This window comes from Oryx dammah, unplaced genomic scaffold (genome assembly GCF_014754425.2).
Source record: "Oryx dammah isolate SB20612 unplaced genomic scaffold, SCBI_Odam_1.1 HiC_scaffold_18, whole genome shotgun sequence".
Lineage (NCBI taxonomy): Eukaryota > Metazoa > Chordata > Mammalia > Artiodactyla > Bovidae > Oryx > Oryx dammah.
Genome location: NW_024070202.1, coordinates 37685489 through 37705057, shown reverse-complemented (window position 1 = coordinate 37705057; position 19569 = coordinate 37685489). Strand labels below are relative to the sequence as shown.

General features: G+C 35.9%; 1 protein-coding gene and 1 long non-coding RNA gene across 2 annotated transcripts in view; both read right to left on the bottom strand.

Moving 5' to 3' along the window:
- The window catches only part of SEMA3E (semaphorin 3E), a 277468-nt gene that overhangs the window by 9382 nt on the left and 248517 nt on the right, over positions 1-19569 (bottom strand). The window contains exons 15-16 of the mRNA XM_040260711.1: positions 17295-17362; positions 15707-15846 (exon numbers count right to left, since the gene is read on the bottom strand). Coding sequence (XP_040116645.1) covers positions 15707-15846; positions 17295-17362 — 208 coding nt within the window. The remainder of the gene's footprint in view (positions 1-15706; positions 15847-17294; positions 17363-19569) is intronic.
- On the bottom strand, positions 6043-6445 carry LOC120878112. Its single transcript, XR_005724461.1, has 2 exons — positions 6344-6445; positions 6043-6090 (listed from the first exon to the last, which is right to left on the bottom strand). It is a non-coding gene; the product is annotated as an uncharacterized LOC120878112 (long non-coding RNA).

Here is a 19569-nt window from a genome sequence, read left to right as displayed (position 1 = left end):
TATGTGGTAGCCTGTATCCCACAAAATGTTCATGGAGATACCTTATTTCAGTGGAAAAAAAAATCATTACATCAACTAAACATTTAAATGATGCCTATATTTGTTTATATTTAATTTGTAAATTTATCTTCAGTCTATATTTGAATGAAAGCTATGAGCTTAAAGAATGCATTTCCTATTTCAGTCTTGTGACTATTTAATAAACATTATAAGTCATGGTAGCAGCCCAGGAAAATGTTGTACTGTTAAGGGCAGGTGGTGGTGGGGGGCAACTTATACAATACTAAAAAATGAATCTTCCACACCTCACAACTCCTGTGCTCTTGGCCTCTGTACTGCCTCTTTACTTCCCACTCCTAGGTCTTATTCTGGTCTTAGTGTTTCTTTCTTTCCATTAGTTGAACTCCTTTCTGTTGTTCACCCATCCATTAAAAAACATTTCTCTCTAGGCTTTAGTTTTCCCTTCTTAAATGAATATTCTCTTCACAGCCCATGTAGAGCTGTCTCTTTGTAACTCAATAACATTCACATTTGTAGCATACAAGCTGGTATTTTTATTCTTCTTCAAATTATTTTTCCATACAATTTTTGTGTCTTTAAGCATATTTTAAATTTCAAAAGGGCAAAGGCCTATATCTTAATCATTCCAAACATTTTTGAGTGCTCAGAACATGTGAAAAATGAGAACATACTAATTAGTTCATAGTGTACAAACGTACAAGGCAATAGGGGTTACCAGCAAAGATAAAGCCAAAAGTTATTCACTTTTTTAGGTAAGTTCAATAAGGATTTGGATAGAGAGAAAGCAAGCATGATTTCAGGAACAGTTAGCAACTAATGAAGAGAGCTATGCTCCACAGATACAATAGGAAAAACAGTTCCAAGGCACAGTCTTTTCCTGAAAAGAATCAGCATATAAACATTATCACAAATATGATCCTTTGTCCCCTCCCCACCACACTTCTTATGAGAATGAATAATACGTGAGAAAACATGAAAGTCATCTAGTTTAGTTTCTGGCATATAGCAAGCATTCTATGAAATTGTTTTAAAGTAAAACAAAACAGCAAAAATATAAATAAATACAAATATTTCATTACTGAATAAGAAGTATTTTCATGTTTTTTTTTCCCAATTCTGATATAAAAACCAAATGTTTCTTTCATAGTCAGAAACCCAAGTTTGAAAACCAGTTCATTATGTATCCATAAAGTCCAGACTGGCTCAAAAGTATAGAAGCACAACAATTACAATGGGAAAGTCCTACACCATCTATTTGCGTGTTATAGATGGTGCCTATCTCACAATTGTGGTCTCCACTCCTGGTTAAGTGAATCATAAATTCAGGAATAAAAGATGTCTGAACTCTTGAGTCTGGACAACTGTATACTATGTAGGTTAAATTGCTCTGAAAGTTAAATATATCTTCCATGGCCTACAAATACCTAAAAATAAAAAAAAAAATTGCTTAGAAATTTGTATTTGAAGTCTTTCCACGACTTAATTTTTTCACTTTTGTTAACATGGGTACCTTCAACAATCATATCTTGATTACAGAATTGTTTTCATTCAGCTGCGCTGTCTGCAGACCAGATTTTCTTGGTCAAGAAGATGGTACATAATACATCATTTTATCAAATACTCTTATAAAAATCTATAAAAACACAAAATTTCTTACTAAAAATGGTTTTAATATTGTTAGCTATAAAGATTGATTCAATATGTTTCATAATGTTGAATAAAAGAAGTAATTGAACAAAGAACCCTGCACATCTGGTAGCTGGTCAGGAAAAAGCAGTGCTTTCCAGGTGTATCAACCATATGGTTCCATACCTTTTATAGGAAATGGATAGACAAAGGCCGTGAAATGGCTTAGTTCAGAATATATTTAACAATGAAATCAGTTTAGTCAAGTGATAAAGACCAACAGTTTATACATTTATTTGTTTATCTGGCCTGCCTTCAATACAAAAAAACATTTGTTTGACTTACAGAAAATATATGATATGCAATAATATAAACAAAAAAATTTCCTTTTATTAAAAACACTTTCCAGTGTGAACTTGCTATATGATAGAGACGATTCCCCAACAGAGATAGGATGAATTACTTAGTAACTCATTTGGAGAAACCTATTACACTGTACAAAGAACAAATAAAGTTGTATTTATATTTTAGGTTAATTAAAGACCCAAATGCAGAAATCTTGCATCTAATACAAAAAGATGCTGCGAAGAAAGTTATTATAAATAATAATGGCATTCTGTGAAAAAAATGTTGTATTCAAGATATCAGCTATATCAAAGAAGCTTGAATATTTATATTCAATAATGAAATAATGTAAACAGAAGATGCAAAGAACTCTTGAAAGTCAACAAAGGGAAGTAAAAAGTGGAATGGAAAAAGTCTATGAATAAGTAATTCAGAAAAAGAGAAACTCAAGTATTTCATAAGTATGCAATGTCAATGTTCAACCTTACTAGTAATTTTAGAAATGCAAATTTAAACAAAATACTACATTGTACCCAGAAGAAAGGCAAAAATTAGGAAATACCAAATATAGGTGAGGATATGGGCAAATGGGAACCCACATGAACTGTTTTGAGAGTACAGATGGTGCGCTAATTCTGGAAAGCACGCTGAAAATAGTTACCAAAATGAAGGACGTTGACAGATAACAATTTAAAAATTTGCACTCAGATTTATAAGGAGTTATCTGGAGAGATGCCCATTAAAGATGTGGTACTGGGAACTAACGACACGTGGTCTACTTGTAGGGGAATGCATCAATTAGGAGCAATGAATGCATGCTGCGGCATGAGCAGTTGTCAGAAACAATGAAACAGAGACGTATGTAGAACAGTGATAAACCATACATAGTGCTGAGTTTAAAAAGTAGAAGCAGAATAAGAGCTATAACAAAATATATTTATTTTTACAGCTCATGTACACTAAAAATGTTGTATACCTGTTCAATATACAAATGCAGTATTGGACTTATTCTAGTCCTTGCAGTGGATGCATATGGAGAAGCAAGGATGAAAGTGGAGAAAAAGTCAAACGAGAGGAGATTTGTGTGGACTGATGACAATGTGCCCTAAAATAAGGAAGTATGATTAAATTATGCAACTGAAGTCAAAAAATAAGGACCAAAAACCAAAACAAACAAAAACTCCAGTTTTTTTGCAATGATTATCCTGGTCTGTCTATAAGATCCGTTCATGCTCTAGAATACTGTAATCATACACTTTTACAAATACTGCTTGAAAATAAACAGCAGTTTAAGAGTAATATTTTAATGAAAAATGTTATAGATAAGAACAGCAGGATGATCAGGGTGAAGGGAATAAGAGGACAGGGGATGAAAGTAAAGATAATATTTGAACACAAAAATGCACAGCATAAGGCACTCAACAGCTACTTTAATTGGAGCATTAATTTGAAACTAAATTTCCTAGTGATCAAAGGAGAGAGGAAAGTATGATAAATTGAGACAAAAATGTCTCTAAAATATACTATTAAAATTACTTTCTGCATTGTCATGCTACTTTGTTTAATCAGATGTCCAGAGTCAGACTGATCTCAGTAGGATAAAAGAGATCCAGATCTGATTTCATAGATCTAAAAGATATGTTTAATTTTCAAAGATGTTTAGCATTATCTTGGAAAATTAACAGAAGAGAGTTATTCTAGATCTATTCTTAAGATCACAAAGTTGCTTTATATTTTCCTACCATACAAAAGAAAGTGTGTCTTTGCCACTGCAAAGGAAAAAATAAAATTAATAAGCTATACTGCAGGAGATCAGCCCTGGGATTTCTTTGGAAGGAATGATGCTAAAGCTGAAACTCCAGTACTTTGGCCACCTCATTCGAAGAGTTGACTCGTTGGAAAAGACTCTGATGCTGGGAGGGATTGGGGGCAGGAGGAGAAGGGGACGACAGAGGATGAGATGGCTGGATGGCATCACGGACTCGATGGACGTGAGTCTGAGTGAACTCCGGGAGACGGTGATGGACAGGGAGGCCTGGCGTGCTGTGATTCATGGGGTCGCAAAGAGTCAGACACGACTGAGCGACTGAAATGAACTGAACTGAACTGAACTGCTAATTACTCCAGAACTAAAATATGGGGCATATTATATCATAAAAACATGCTTGTCAAGGTTAAAAAACATAAGTTTTGAATATTTACCTGTAAAGAATTGTTAGTTTATAAAAGATGAACACACTTTTTAATAGACTGAAGTATAAATGTAAAAACTGCTAAACAGATGTTTCAAATGAGGCAAAGAGTTCATGCATTTTAATGTCATGACAACTAGAAAAACGAAGAAATAATATTCATGTGGAACAAATCTGATGCTTTCAAAACATGTAAATAAAGACAGAAAATGTAAATTTATGGCTGTCATTGATGCCTATCATGGACTAGCTAACACTGGTGAAAGTCAAGAAAATGAGTCATCTAGCAAACAAGATAGCCGAATGAAGATAGGATTTTACTTCAAGTCTCCTAGTTTTGATGACATAATGCAATTGCAACATTTAAAAGATGTAATTTGTGTATTTTTCTTTCTTTTGTTTTCTCAAGAGAAGCTATCTCCATAAGGTATGGCTCATCAATAAAAATATGCTTCCATGGAGACAGTATAAATTTAGTATAGATGCAATGAATTCTAAGTTACCTGGAAAGAACTACTGATTGGTAGATTAATCATCCCTCAGATTTCTCAACAAAATTTAAAATGACTTTGAGGAATTTATCCTACTCAGTAGGTGGTCTGAAGACAAAGTTGAGAAGTGACAATTTCTGGCACAGAAAAAAAAAAGAATTGAGAGTGAAGTCAAATTGATGTTTTTGAATTTTGATGTCAATTTACATCCTCTCTTGAATTTTCTATTAAAAACATGTACATTTGAGCATTATTTAGGCAGTCTACACAGTGCAGACAACTGATATTTTATTTTCAAGAAACACAAACGCATAAAAATGGTTTCTCTTAAGTAGAGAAACTCCAATGGAAAGATCAAAAAGGATTAAGGAGAAAGTAAGCCTTCCATGCTCACCAAAGGATAAATTATGATGGTGGTCTTATGGACCAGCAGTTTACTGGCCTGCACTATGCCTCATTGGCATGGACGTGAAGAATATTTTATGTATCTTGGGATTACTCCAAATTTCCTCACTGAGGATTTATGACCTGCTTCCTATAACTCCATCTTGTTTACAGTGTCTTTGGGAAGCACACTGGTTTTGTCAGTAAAGAATAAAATCCAAAAGAACACATTCCAAGAAAATATTCATTTTGTTTGGCTTTGCTGAAACTCATTCCAATAAAATATAGTGCTCAGTACAAAATGAGGGCTTGGTTTTTCATGAAAATATATTTTTGTCCAAAATACAGAGATACTTAATGAGACTTTACTTGTATACATTTTCCTTTGACCTCTTTAATCAGAGGTCAACAAATTTTCTATAAAGAGCTATAAAGTAAAGACTGTGGTGTTTGTATGTCCGGTGGTTTCTGTTATAAGTATTCAATTTTGTAGCTAGAGCATGAAAACAGTCATAGACGCTAGGTAAACAAATCAACATGGCAGTTTTCAAATAAAATTTTATTTATAAAAGAGGCTGAGATTTGGCCCCCAGGTCGTACTTTTCCAACTTCTGCTTTAAATCATTGGCAAAGTTTAAAAGACCATTCTGTTTTCAGGTTAGAAATAACATATTCCAAACTTACAATGTTCAAAATAAGGATCATAATAATGTGAGCAGTTATATTAATCTTCTGAATATCTTAAGGAAACTATGGCTTACTTTGTCATGATAGGTAAAAATTACACAGTGGACTAATAAATATTTAAATCTAAGCAAATCAATGCATATTTAAATTTTTCCTCAATTATTAGTTTTAAAATATAATGCTCATATATTTTAGAGAAAGAGAAATACATGGTGAAAAAATTCAGTTGTACAACCACATCCCTTAGCAAGTATGGATGCTTTCCTTAGGGATGTTGCTAAGAATCAAATTTTTAAAATCATTTTGGAAGCTTGTAAATACAAATACCTTTGGAAGGAATGATGCTAAAGCTGAAACTCCAGTACTTTGGCCACCTCATTCGAAGAGTTGACTCGTTGGAAAAGACTCTGATGCTGGGAGGGATTGGGGGCAGGAGGAGAAGGGGACGACAGAGGATGAGATGGCTGGATGGCATCACTGACTGGATGGACGTGAGTCTGAGTGAACTCTGGGAGTTGGTGATGGACGGGGAGGCCTGGCGTGCTGCGATTCATGGGGTCACAAAGAGTCGGACACGACTGAGCGACTGAACTGAACTGAACTGAGAGTTCATAAACTTGGGTATATCGTTTCAGGGTAATTTAGTGGTGTTTTATAACAGCTTTTTTTTTTCTTTTGCAATCACACAAACACACTTTATACCTTATAGGCATACTTTATACCTTATAGGCATACTTTATAGGTATTTTTACCTTATAAAAATCTTCCTTATAGGAAGATTTGTGATATGTTCCAAATTAAAGCTATATGCAGAAATATATATATATGAGTACCTAATTCAAATAACTTTAGATGGACTATTGAACAGCAAAACTTGGGTTTTGTGAATGAAATTATCCACACATATAAAATATTTTCTTTTCTCCCCAGTTGAGAGAATGGGGATTTTTCCACTTCCTTCTTAGAATCCATCCTGTCACTTTTGTTTGTAATGATATTCTCTCTCCCATACTCTTCATCTTGCTTTATCACTTAGCTATACATTTTCTCCTCTGTGGATACTTCCCTTCAGCCTCTAAACACGACCAAGCTAAAAAAGGCAAAAGTTCTCTCAGCTATCATCTCCTATTGCTGATCCCTCGAATTTCTCATCCAAACCTTTAGGTGGAGAACACTATACAGGCTGTTTCTAATCCCACACAGCCCCATGCTTAAACCATTTAGCCCCGTCACTTAACCCGTTGCTAGATGGCTCCTAGTTTAACCATTCCAATGAACATTCTCACTAGAGCCTGGGTGCTTATTTTTCTGAATTTTTCCAAGGATGTTGTTTGTCACTTCATCCTTACCCGAGTTCTTTTCTCTGAGTTCTATTACACCACTTTCCCAACTCTACTGTCTATACCTCCTCAAGCCATAGCACTCCAGTGGTACTTAGCATCTGTGTCTTTTCCATCAGTTACTTAATCTCATCTCTGTAATGCACAGAATAACACTAACTGCCACAGAAAAATGTTAAGTTTTAAATAAACTACAACACATAAAGCACTCAATAGAACAGGGAACATAAGCACTAAACGAATGTTAACTAAAATCATTACTTGTTTTTCTTAACAATTTTACTCTTCATCTTTTAGAATTGTTTCTTCTCCTAATTTTTCCTTACGTGTGAGTTTCCCCCTTGCTTCTAGCCTTAGTTCACATGCTTCTCATTCACTCATTCTCCAAGGTAGGCTATGGCAGTCGGAGGGCCTACTGCACTGTAACTAAGGGCCTAGAGCTGAAACCAGAAAGTCTGGCTCAAATTCAGACTGATTTCACAGGCAAATAACTCAGTCTCTCTGTGTTTCAGTTTCCTTAAATATAAAGTGGGAACAATAATACTAACTACTTCATAAGACTGTTGCAAGGATTAAAAGTACACCTTATGTAAAATTCTTAGGACAGTACCTGGTACACATTAAGCCATTTTATTTATTTATTTATTTTTTAAAAATGCTGATGCTTGCTATAGTATTCTTAGTTTTATTATCTCCTGAATTCATTGCCTCTTTGCTGAGGCCTCTCACTTATCTCCTGCCATTCCAAATCTTTTCCTTGGGCTTTATATTCCCAGTCATGAATATACTAGAAGGATAGCTCTGTCTGCATGCTGTACAGGGGCCCCCAATTCAATACGGCCAAAACCGAACTCTACCATTCCTCCCTATATTCTTGGAGTCATGTTTTTGCACAATCAACCACAGAAACACCCAAAGCTGGAATAGGTGAATTATTTTTCCCCTCAAATATCAAATACACTCAATGTTATCTCATAAAAATTAGTATGCATCTTCTTCCTTCTTACTACCACTGTTTAGTTTGGTCAAAAATCTTTCATCTGCCTACTGAAACACCTTCTTAAATGTTCTTCTTGACACCCTGCTTACCCTTCAACCCAGTAAGCTAGTTTCTAGAGTAATGTATCTAAATAGTTTGTCTAAGGCATTCTCACTGGCTTATAGATAAAGTGAAATGGTCCCTTGATAGATCTACTCACTTTTGCGTTCTCATTTCTACCACAGATTTACATCAACTGTTTTGTGCCTCCTTCCTATCCAGCACACATGCTTATGCCACTCTCCCTGCTAGTTGGTTTCTACTTATCCATTAACACAGGGCTCAAATGTCACCTAGGCCTTGAATTTTCTCCTAACTGTCCATCATGACACCTCCACTCCTGACCTATTAGTTGAGACATTTTTCTTTTCCTCTGGATTCACAAACAGGGGAAAATATAATATATTGTATAATATACTGTAACACATATAATTATCTGTTCACATTATTATATTCATTATAAGACTATAGGTGTCAAAAGGGCTAAAACTATGATTTGTTCATCACCTAGTAAAGTAGGCTCTGAGTGAGTATTTGTTGAACCAAAACACTAAATTTAGACACACAAACAAGGAGGAGAACAGAAGGTTGAAAAAGTATTCCATGTGAGATGGTAAATAATCTTTCTGGTTTTCAATAACAGCAAAGAGTGTATGTGACGCATTTGCTATCATGTGTACGAAGAGGCCACTTACTCACCCTTTGACACTGCAGGTTAAGGGCACGTGGACAGTTGTGTCACTGAACATAAAGATGCAATGATAACCTGCTTTCACCTTTTACCTACCTCAATGATAACTTGCTTTCACCTTCACCCTACCCCCACATACCACAGTCTTAATACAATAACCAAAGGGATCTGTTTAAAATCAAATTTTGATCATATCACAGCTCTGTTGAAAACTACCTCATGGCTTTCTTTTGAATTCAGAGCAAAAACCAAAGCCCTTTACAAGGATCTACAAATCCCTCATGAGCTGGGCCTTCATCTCACTTTTTTACTCAGTTTACTAGTTTCCTTACTGCTCTTTCCCCTCCAGCCAAGCTGCCCTCTGCTCTTAGGTTCTCTGGATATATCAGGGGCCCTCCTGATAAAGCAGGGCCTTTGCATGTGCTTTCCCAGTGTCAAGAAAGCTGTTATCCAACCCTGTCACATGGCCTACAGCCTCACCTCTTTCAAGTCATTTCTAAGTGTCACCTTGCTGGTGAATTTCTCACCATGGCCTTCTCAACCTTCCCTGCAAGTAACCTCTCTTGTATTTTCCTCCTTACCATCATCTGACAGATTAAATAGTGTTCTTATTTAGTCATATAATTATTATTACTATCTTTCTTTGTGCTCCAGAGTATAAGTTTCATGAAAGAAGGACATAATAGGTGCTCATTAAATAAATTTTAAATAAATGAATAGAGCATTATTTTAGTAAAAAACAAGGAAATGATGTAGAAAGTTCTGAGTTTTATATCTACACAGGCTCAAATGATACAGCACACTTATTTTGACAGAGAATCTTTCTTCTACCAACTGGCATAGAGTAAAATCCTGAAAAGGCAGTTTGACACTGGAAATGCACTGATGTATGCATTGTATCTCAGACAGTAAAGAATCTGCTTACAATGCAGGAGACACAGGTTCGATCCATGGGTTGGGAAGATCCCCTGGAGAAGGGAATGATGACTCACTCCAGTATTCTTTCTTGGAGAATTCCATGGACAGAGGAGCCTGGCAGGCTACAGTCCACAAAGTCACAATAAAAGAGGTGCATTTATAGGGCGTCCCTGATATCTCACATAATAAAGAATCTGCCTGCAATGCCGGAGATGCAGGTTCAATCCCTGGGTCAGGAAGACCCCCCAGAGAAGGGAATGGCAACCCATTCTGGTATTTGTGCCTGGAGAATTCCATGGACAGACCATAGGGTCACAAAAAGTCAGACACTACTAAGGGAGTAACACTTTCACTTTCATGAACTGTATAATAATGATTTCTGGTATCAATGGGAACTGTTTAAATTACTGGCAGGTTCTCAGACATCTAAACATGGGAATAATACCTCTGCCACCAAAGCTACAGTGACATACTCCACTATACATTGTTGGAAAAAATACGCATTTTTTCCCATTTGCCCCATGTTTATCCCAGAGCATATGAAACTGTATTTAGAATTGTGATTTCAGAAGGTTGTGTAATTTAGCAGAAAAAACTAACAGACCTAGATGTGAATCTACTTCACTAGGTGTGAGTAACTAGGGACGTGATTAAACATTCTGTATCTCAATGATCTCATCCATAAACACATCTTTTAGAATAAACTGGTATATTTTATAAAATGCACATAGCAAATTCCTAGTTAGCTGGCTGATGACGAAATGTGAAGCAGCTCAGCTTATGAGTCAGGAATACTTGAGCTCAAATCTTGGGCCTGTTGTTGATTCTGTTTATGAGCTCTACCTCTTTGAGTTTTAGTTTCTGCATTTTTAAGATGAGAATTATTATGCCTAAGGTGCAGCTGTGAGACATGGGAATAGTAAGGCAAGGTGCCGACTCCAATTCCTCTATGTAGTAGATAAACATGAAAAAAAAAAAGACAGCTTCATCTCTCAAGTCCCTTCTATGAAGTTTTCTCCTCCAAAATGTCATTGTAATGGACACACACACCATAATTAACCAGGTCATCAAGCCAAGGGAAAATGCTCTCTTATGAAGGACTTACAAATTAGGCTTTCCATAAACATTTCTGGAATTATAAAATGTATAGTTTACATCTCATATATGTTATTTAAGGAAGCAGGAAACTATAAAGTGCATATTTGAAAGAAATGAAGTAATCCAGTTTGTAAACTAGATAACTGAACTGCTAGATTCTTCCTAGACATCTGGTGATGGAGCATTTCTACAGATTCATTTGATCAAAAATGTTATCCACCTGAATATGTGGTTTCTGGACCACTTAAGAGGGTTGAGTGGACTTATAAGCAGATTCCAGACTCAAAAATTTCAGTTCAATAGAAAGACATGACAATCAAAAATTTTACAAAGGCTATGGTCTGACTATGGTTTGCATTATCAAGGATGAGCCTTGTCGGCCACTGTCAAGGATATTCTAAAAAGTATTCCCACATGAGGTAAGAACTGGACTAGGTGACCTTAAACATCCTTTACAATGGTCAAGATTTAATGATAAATTGACCTTATATGTTTTATAGTAACTATAATAAATGAAAAAATGTTCAAACTCTAAACTCTAAAACAACTATAAACGGACTCTAAACAACTGAAAGAATGCACACATAGGGTCAGTTTGCTCTGTGTACACAACATGCACACTTAGCTTTTGATGAAGTTAGCAACTATGTGTTTTATTTCAGATTATGAATAAATCAATATATATCATTACATCTATAGAAAGCAAGCACTATCTGATTATAATACAACTTATAATGCATCGTGAAAGTGAAAGTGTTAGTTACTTAGTCATATCCGACGCTTTGCAACCCCGTGAACTGGAGCCCACCAGGCTCCTCTGTCCATGAGATTCTCCAGGCAAGAATAGTGGAGTGGGTAGCCATTCCCTTCTCCAGGGGATATTCCTGACCCAGGGATTAAACTTAAGTTCTCCCACATTGCAGGCAGATTCTTTACTGTCTGAGCCACCAGGGAAGCCCAGAATACATAGAGTAAACTCAAAATTTCAAATATCAGTAAATATATTAGGGAAGTTTGGATTTAGTTGAAAATAGGGACCAAAATTTTGGGGAAAGAAGTACATTATATTAACAGTCTGAGAAAGAAACTTAAAATTGAACACTGCTGGATACAGCATGTCAAAACGACTTGGTAAAGATTTCCAAATGAGGTAGATTACAGTGAGTTCAAAATTAGAAACAGAACATACTGAGTGAAGAAAACTACTGATGAAAGAATTACTTTCCTGTCTTCTGAAGTCATTCAACTGGAGGAACAACAGAATATTCCCAGGCCCTCTCCTGCCAAGTAAGTTATGACAAAACTCAAAAGCCAGTTTTATAACAGATATATGGAATGGAAAACACTTTAGCACTACATTAATAATTTATTCCACTGCAATATGCTGTATCATTTTTGGACACATGTTTATTCTTACAATGTCATGAAAAATTTAGGAGAATTCTCCTCTCCTGATTGCCTTTCTATGTTATCTCTAAGCAGCCTATGTTATGTTGAAGCTCCTTCTCTAATAGCTAGCCCAGGAACCTGGGATTTACACATTTAGTCATCTCCCAGAATGCACTGTCTGATACTAAACAAAAAACATATTTTTAAGTTTCACAACAGGCTAAGGGGGAAAGAGGCAAAACATGTCTTTGTGCTCTATACATAGAATCAGCCATTTACACTTCCAATGACAAATATTTGGTTTTCATTATCAAATGAGGTGGAGACTTCCTGGATTCACTATCTGATGAGTACCTATCAGCTGTCCTCTGTGTGCAGGTCTCTAAAATTTCTTAACACATTTTAACTTGTAACCTCTTTACTAAGGACCATTTCTTCAGTATTCACCAAGATCTATCTCCCTTTAATATAACCAAATTTTCTTCTATTTTCTGCTTTTAAATACCTTTTTTTTTGTTAAAATTGAGTTCAAAGCCTACATCAACATCAACAATGTTTATCTGTCTTATCTAAGATTTATCTGCTTCACACCCTGGCTAGACATTTTCCTACATACAACCAGCAACCTAGACCTATATTCATCTGTCCAGTGATTGCCTCCAGACTGTTCTGTATGTGTGTTTTAAATACTACCTATTCTTCCATTACAGACAGCTGAGAAAAGAAGAAAAATGAAAGGAAAAGGAGAAAAGGAAAGATATATCCATCTGAATGCAGAGTTCCAAAGAATAGCAGAGAGATAAGAAAGCCTTCCTAAGTCATCAATGCAAAGAAATACAGGAAAACAATAGAATGGGAAAGACTAGAAATCTCTTCAAGAAAATTAGAGATTACAAGGGAACATTTCATGCAAAGATGTGCACAATAAAGGACAGAAATAGTATGGACCTACCAGAAGATATTAAGAAGAGGTAGCAAGAATACACAGAGGAACTACACAAAAAAGATCTTAGTGACCCAGATAACCACCAGGGTGAGATCAGTCACCTAGAGCCAGATATCCTGGAGTGTGAAGTCAAGTGGGCCTTAGGAAGCATCACCATGAAAGAAGCTTGTGTACGTGATGGAATTCTGAAACAGTTGAGCTATTTCTGAAATAGCTGAGCTATTTCAAATCCTAAAAGATGATGGTGTGAAAGTGCTTCACTCAATATGCCAGCAAATTTGGAAAACTCACAATGACCAAACGATTGAAAAAGGTCAGTTTTCATTCCAATCCCAAAGAAAGGCAATGCCAAAAAATGTTCAAACTACCACACAACTGCAATCATCTCACATGCTAGCAAAGTAATGCTTAAAATTCTCCAAGCCAGGCTTCAACAATACTTGAACTGAGAACTTATAGATGTTCAAGGTGGATTTAGAAAAGGCAGAGCTGACATCCACTGTATCATCGAAAAAGCAAAGGAATTCCAGAAATACGTCTATTTCTGTTTCATTGACTATGCTAAGGCCTTTGATTGCATGGATCACAACAAACTCTGGAAAATTCTTCAAGAGATGGGAATACCAGACCACCTGACCTGCCTCCTGAGAAACCTGTATGCAGTTCAATAAGCAACAGTTAGAACCAGACATGAACAACAAACTGGTTCAAAATTGGGAAAGGAGTACATCAAGGCTGTACAGTGTCACCCTGTTTATTTAACTATATACACAGTACATCATGCAAAATGGTGCACTGGATGAAGCACAAGCTAGAATCAAGATTGCTGGGAGAAATATCAATAACCTCAGATATGCAGATGACATCACCCTTAATGCAGAAAACAAAGAGGAACTAAAGAGCCTCTTGATGAAGGTGAAAGAGAAGAGTGAAAAAGCTGGTTTAAACTCAACATTCAGAAACTAAGATCATGGCATCCAGTCCAATCACTTCCTGACAAATAGAACTGGAAACAATGGAAACAGTGACAGATTTTATTTTCTTGGGCTCCAAAATCACTGCAGATGGTGACTGCAGCCATGAAATTAAAAGATACTTGCTCCTTGGAAGAAAAGCTTTGACAAACCTAAACAGAATATTAGTAAGCAGAAACATTATTTTGCCAACAAAGGTCCAACTAGTCAAAGCTATGGTTTTTCCACTAGTCATGTATGGATGTGAGAGTTGTCCCATAAAGAAGGCTGAGTGCCAAAGAACTGATGCTTTTGAACTATTGTGTTGGAGAAGACTCTTGAGAGTCCCTTGGACTGCAAAGAGATCAGTCAATCCTAATGGAAATCAGTCCTGAATATTCATTGGAAGGACTGATGCTGAAGCTGAAACACCAATACCTGGGCCACCTGATGCCAAGATCCATCTCATTAGAAAAGACCCTGATGTTGGGAAAGATTGAAGGCAGAAGGAGAACACAGCAACAGAGGATGAGATGGTCAAATGGCATTACTGACTCCATGGACATGAGTTTGAGCAAGCTCCAGGATACGGTGAGGGACACGGAGGACTGCCGTGCTGCAATCCATGGGGTCACAAAGAGTTGGACATGTCTGAGTGACTGAACAACAACATTTCTTCCATCTACAAAAGCAGTCCAATTTGTTCATTTCTCAATATCTAGATACCTATAATAAATATAATTTCCACTACCAAACCTGCTTAGAAGGACAAAAGAACTTATATCTTTTTTGTTGATGTTCCCAGTAGACAACATTGGAACCTCATAGTAGATGTCTCATGTGTGACTTAATAACTATATCAACTGCTTTAATGTTGCTGCTGTTGTTTTCATCCTCTTATCCATATGTCTAAGATATATGTAATAACAGTATTTAACTTTGATATTTTTCTAAAACACTGCCTTGGGCAATATGATTTGAGACATCATTTTGACAGAACGACACTAAAATCATGACACAATGAGCACTTCCTCGGTAAAAAAATCTAAGTCTAGGTTCCAAATTTTATACATACATATATACAACCTTTGTTTTTATATGTATATAAATACATATGTATATAATAATTTATGTGTATATGTAGTTTAGAATCTTTATATACATACATATGGGCTTCCCAGGTGGTGCCAGTGGTAAAGAACCCACCTACCACTGCAGGTAGACGTAAGGGAAACGCGTTCGATCCCTGGGTCGGGAAGATACCCTGGAGGAAGAAATGGCAACCTACTCCAGTATTCTTGCTTGGAGAATCCCCATGGACAGAGTAGCCTGGCAGGCTACAGTCCATAGGGTCGCAAAGAGTCAGACATGAATGAAGCAACTTAGCACATATGCACATACACACACACATATATACACCTATACCAATACACATATATATCTATATGAATCTAAACCACACATAATAAAAAAGCAGGTACAGTACAACAGGCTTTAATTTTAAGTACTCAAATAAATCATAATCAATTTACTAATCATGTACTATACACAAGTCACTATTGTATGAATGTGCAGCTATGAATTACCTCCTCTTTTCTTGCATCACGTCCTTTCTGTACAAGCCAGATAACCTTTGCTTGTAAAGATCGTGGAGTACATTCCAGCAAAGTACTGTTATTTTCTATGCCATAGACTAATCTCTCTTCAGTTTTATCCAAAGCATCCCCTGTAACATAAACGTTAACATCAGCCTTGAGAATTTTATTTTACTGGTAAATAATATTTTTAAATGATTCCTTATTCAGATCCCTATAACAAAGTGAATAGGTTTTATTGCTTACTGCTAATATCTATACAAGGTCATATACATAGTTATTTAGAAAGAGTGGCATACTAAAATCTAGACAATAAAAAGGCACAGCAGACTATGGAGTGAGAAAGAAGTAACTAGGAGTTTGATTACGAAAGATGGGTCAGAACAGTTAGAAGGTATGTCAGTGTTAAATTAATAGGAAATCAGTGACAACATCCATTGATAAAGTAGGCAAGAGAAGGTGAGCACCAAAAATCAAACATGACATAGGACTCAAACTCAAGGCTACACACAGAAACAGAAAGCAGAAATCTAGGAGATATGGCTCTATATAAACACAAGTGTGAGTGATATCTTGACAATGGATTGCACTTATCCAGATACTATGGGAAGAAAAACACGTGAAACTGAACCAAAGACTTTGTGAACCAGAGCTAGTTGATTATAATGTGCACTTTGGCCCAGAAAGGCTCTCTTTGAACCTGAAACCCAAAATGCATACAGATAAGTATACCTAACTGCAGTGGAGAATCAAAGCCAGTGGATTTATTTTTAGTTGTTTTAACCAAGATCACACTCAATACTAGATTCCAGGCTTTTTTCCTACATCTGAATCCTTCACGCTTTCAAAACAGATCCCTGAGTTTCTCTAAAATTAGAATCCCACCTTTCTCTAACCAATATTTTCAGAGGCTTACATTTTGCACCAAATCCCCAGCCAGTCTGGGGATTAGCAAACTGATCCTGGACCACAATATCTGGACCTGTGTATAAGCAGCTCTGGTCTCTCAATCATCAGGAGCACAGTCTGCTCACCAACTACCTACATTTGCCTAAAGCTGACATTTTCTCTTCCTTTACACATTGAGCCACCCACTACCTTTCGTCAGAAATGCATGTCTGGACCACCAACCCCAGTTCTGGGCTTACTCTATTCTAGTGAAAGAGTCAAAGTACTTCACTTTCTTCGATCCAAAGCTCACTAGGTAACCTGATTCAAGTTAGATCACTCTTGATAAAATTAAGTTATAAACAAACAGTGAAGGTATTCCCAGGGTTGAGCTGGTGAGATAAATCCTGCAAGTTACTATGGTATGGTATCTGCCACCTAAAGTATACTACACTTCTGTTGTAAGTGTCCTCTTTTTGAGGTCTAACAATAGTGCTTGCAGCTATATAAAAATTTTTCCAAACTAAGAAAATTTATAATCCATAAAATTTTAACTACACAGAATACTCTCAGGAACATTGTTCTAGTATATATCAATCACAAATAAAACAAGGACCCTTTGAAAGAGGTTTGTATTTTATCTTCAGTGCCCACTCTAAATACCCACGTCAACTGATTTTCTATGGATTACCGACAAACTGCTGTCCAAAGCACTGCTGAGCTGCATTCCCATGCCGAACATCTTGTCTGCGGAACCGCCTGAAAGAAAGTAAATGCATTTAGGAGATGTTCAGATTTCAATTTTCCAGACTTTAAAATATTGCCAACCTCATTAAAGTTTCAAGTAGTATTCTGCTACTGAAAAAATTGATCAGTCATACAAAACAAGGATAAAATCCAAGTTTCATAGTTTTCCATGTTTCCACTGAATGTTATTCAATGGATAAGAGCTATATAAAACTGTTTTTTAAATGGTCACATGAGTTTTGAATTATGGATACTGAAACAATAATCTAAGAAAGTTCTCTTTACATTTCATTAGGAATTTAGTTCAACAGGGAAGTCTTCTGGTTTTAAATAAGTATCTTGGGTGGTAAAGGCTATGTGCAGATAAAGACAGTGAGACTTGAGGCAGATTACCTATTTGAGTAAAAATAGATAAAATTCCCATATATATTTAAGTGCATTATGTAAAGCTATTTGGATCCAAATATTTTGCTCTACAGGAATCATGATCAATGTGATTGTTAATAAAAATAAACTGATAATATACTCAATTTACTCTTTCATTCAGTTATAAAATGTAAAAAGTATCTGCCTCTATTAAATGTGATGGTGCATTACATATTTAACAGAATGTCTTACATAATAGTGGGCCTCAAGAAATACCGTATTTTTCCTTAATTTGCCTCTAACAGGTAAATATACTTCCAGTATATTTTCATATTTTCTGGTTTATTAGACATATGATTGACAAATAATAATAGTCTTTATCCATGGAGAAAGAATTCCAGAACATATGTTGCTCTTGTTGCTATTTAGTTGCTAAGTCGTGTCCAGCTCTTTGCAACCCCGTGGACTGTAGCCATACAGGCTCCTCTGTCTGGGATTTCCCAGGCAAGAATACTGAAGTATTCATTTCCTTCTTCAAGGGATCTTCCGAACCCAGGGAAGATGTCTCCTACACATTGTCAGGCAGATTCTTTACCAATGAACCATCAAGGAAGTCCTCTAGAATATATACCATGTTTCCAATTTGTAGGCATCTTTCTTAGGAATTAAATAATGGAATTTATCCTTATTAGTATTGGAATGCTACAGTTAAGATCTTCAGCATATTAACAAGTTTGAGATGGAAACAGAAATATTACATAAAGCTAGAAAATACCACTTGCTTCTCTAATCATGGCATTTCTTCAACACTGAGGGGAAACCAGAAGGCAGAACAGAACTTTTATCCCAGAGCAAGATGGTGAAACTTCCCAAGTGACAAAGAGATGCTTTTACCATATGCAATGGTCAAATTTGGAAAAAGGAACCAGGTTCAAATTCCAATGTCACTACTCAAATTCTGCACGATCTTATACAGATCCCTGGTCTTTCCTGGTTCGGTGTGTCCTCTTTTGTAAAGGAAGCTGGGCTAACTGACACTTAATTTCCAGTCTCTTTTTTTTTTTTTTCATTCTAGGTTTTCCTAATGGCCACCAAATAGTGATATTGGAATGCTATCAAGAAATGGAGTGCTTTCTCATAAATGAGTTCAGATCTTAGTTAAGAACTCAATACTTAATCTTTTGAGTGTTTCCTTATATTGAATGCTAGGACAGATGAATATTTCCAGGCAATTTTTAGGGTAATGGTCTGAGTGCAAAAGCAATTTTTAAAGTTTATTTAAAAGAAGCAGACTGTTGATCAGAAAACCTTACTCAAAGACCTGAGATTTTATGAAGTTAAGATTAAAACTGCCATACGAATCATTCTATAGAGCTAAACTGAAAATAGAAATTGACAAAAGGGGACAAAATTTAAAGGTTTTATGCTTCTATATTGTTTTATGCTAGTGTGTACTTCTATTATGCAACTGATAGAAGCTCTGGAGGACATTTAAACGGCTGTTATTAATTCCTCACTTCACTGAGTGTTGCTTTGATTTTGGGAATATCAGGTCTGCTGAGCAATAGTGCATAATGAAACAGGAATAAATTAATGAAATGGGAAATAGTTTGCATGTTGCAGCAAGGATATTGTATCACATTTATTAAGCAAGTAATGTGAGGAAAAAAGGAATTACAACCAGCTAATTCTAGGTAAGCATTGTGAGTAAGTGTGCAAAAATTTTGTTTAAAATCATTGGAAATATGCATTTAAAAATATAGATATCACATTCTCCAACAAGACTTCAGTTCATTTTATACTATCCTAGTATAGCTGTCCTTTATTTCAGCATTTAAAAAAGAAGGTATTAG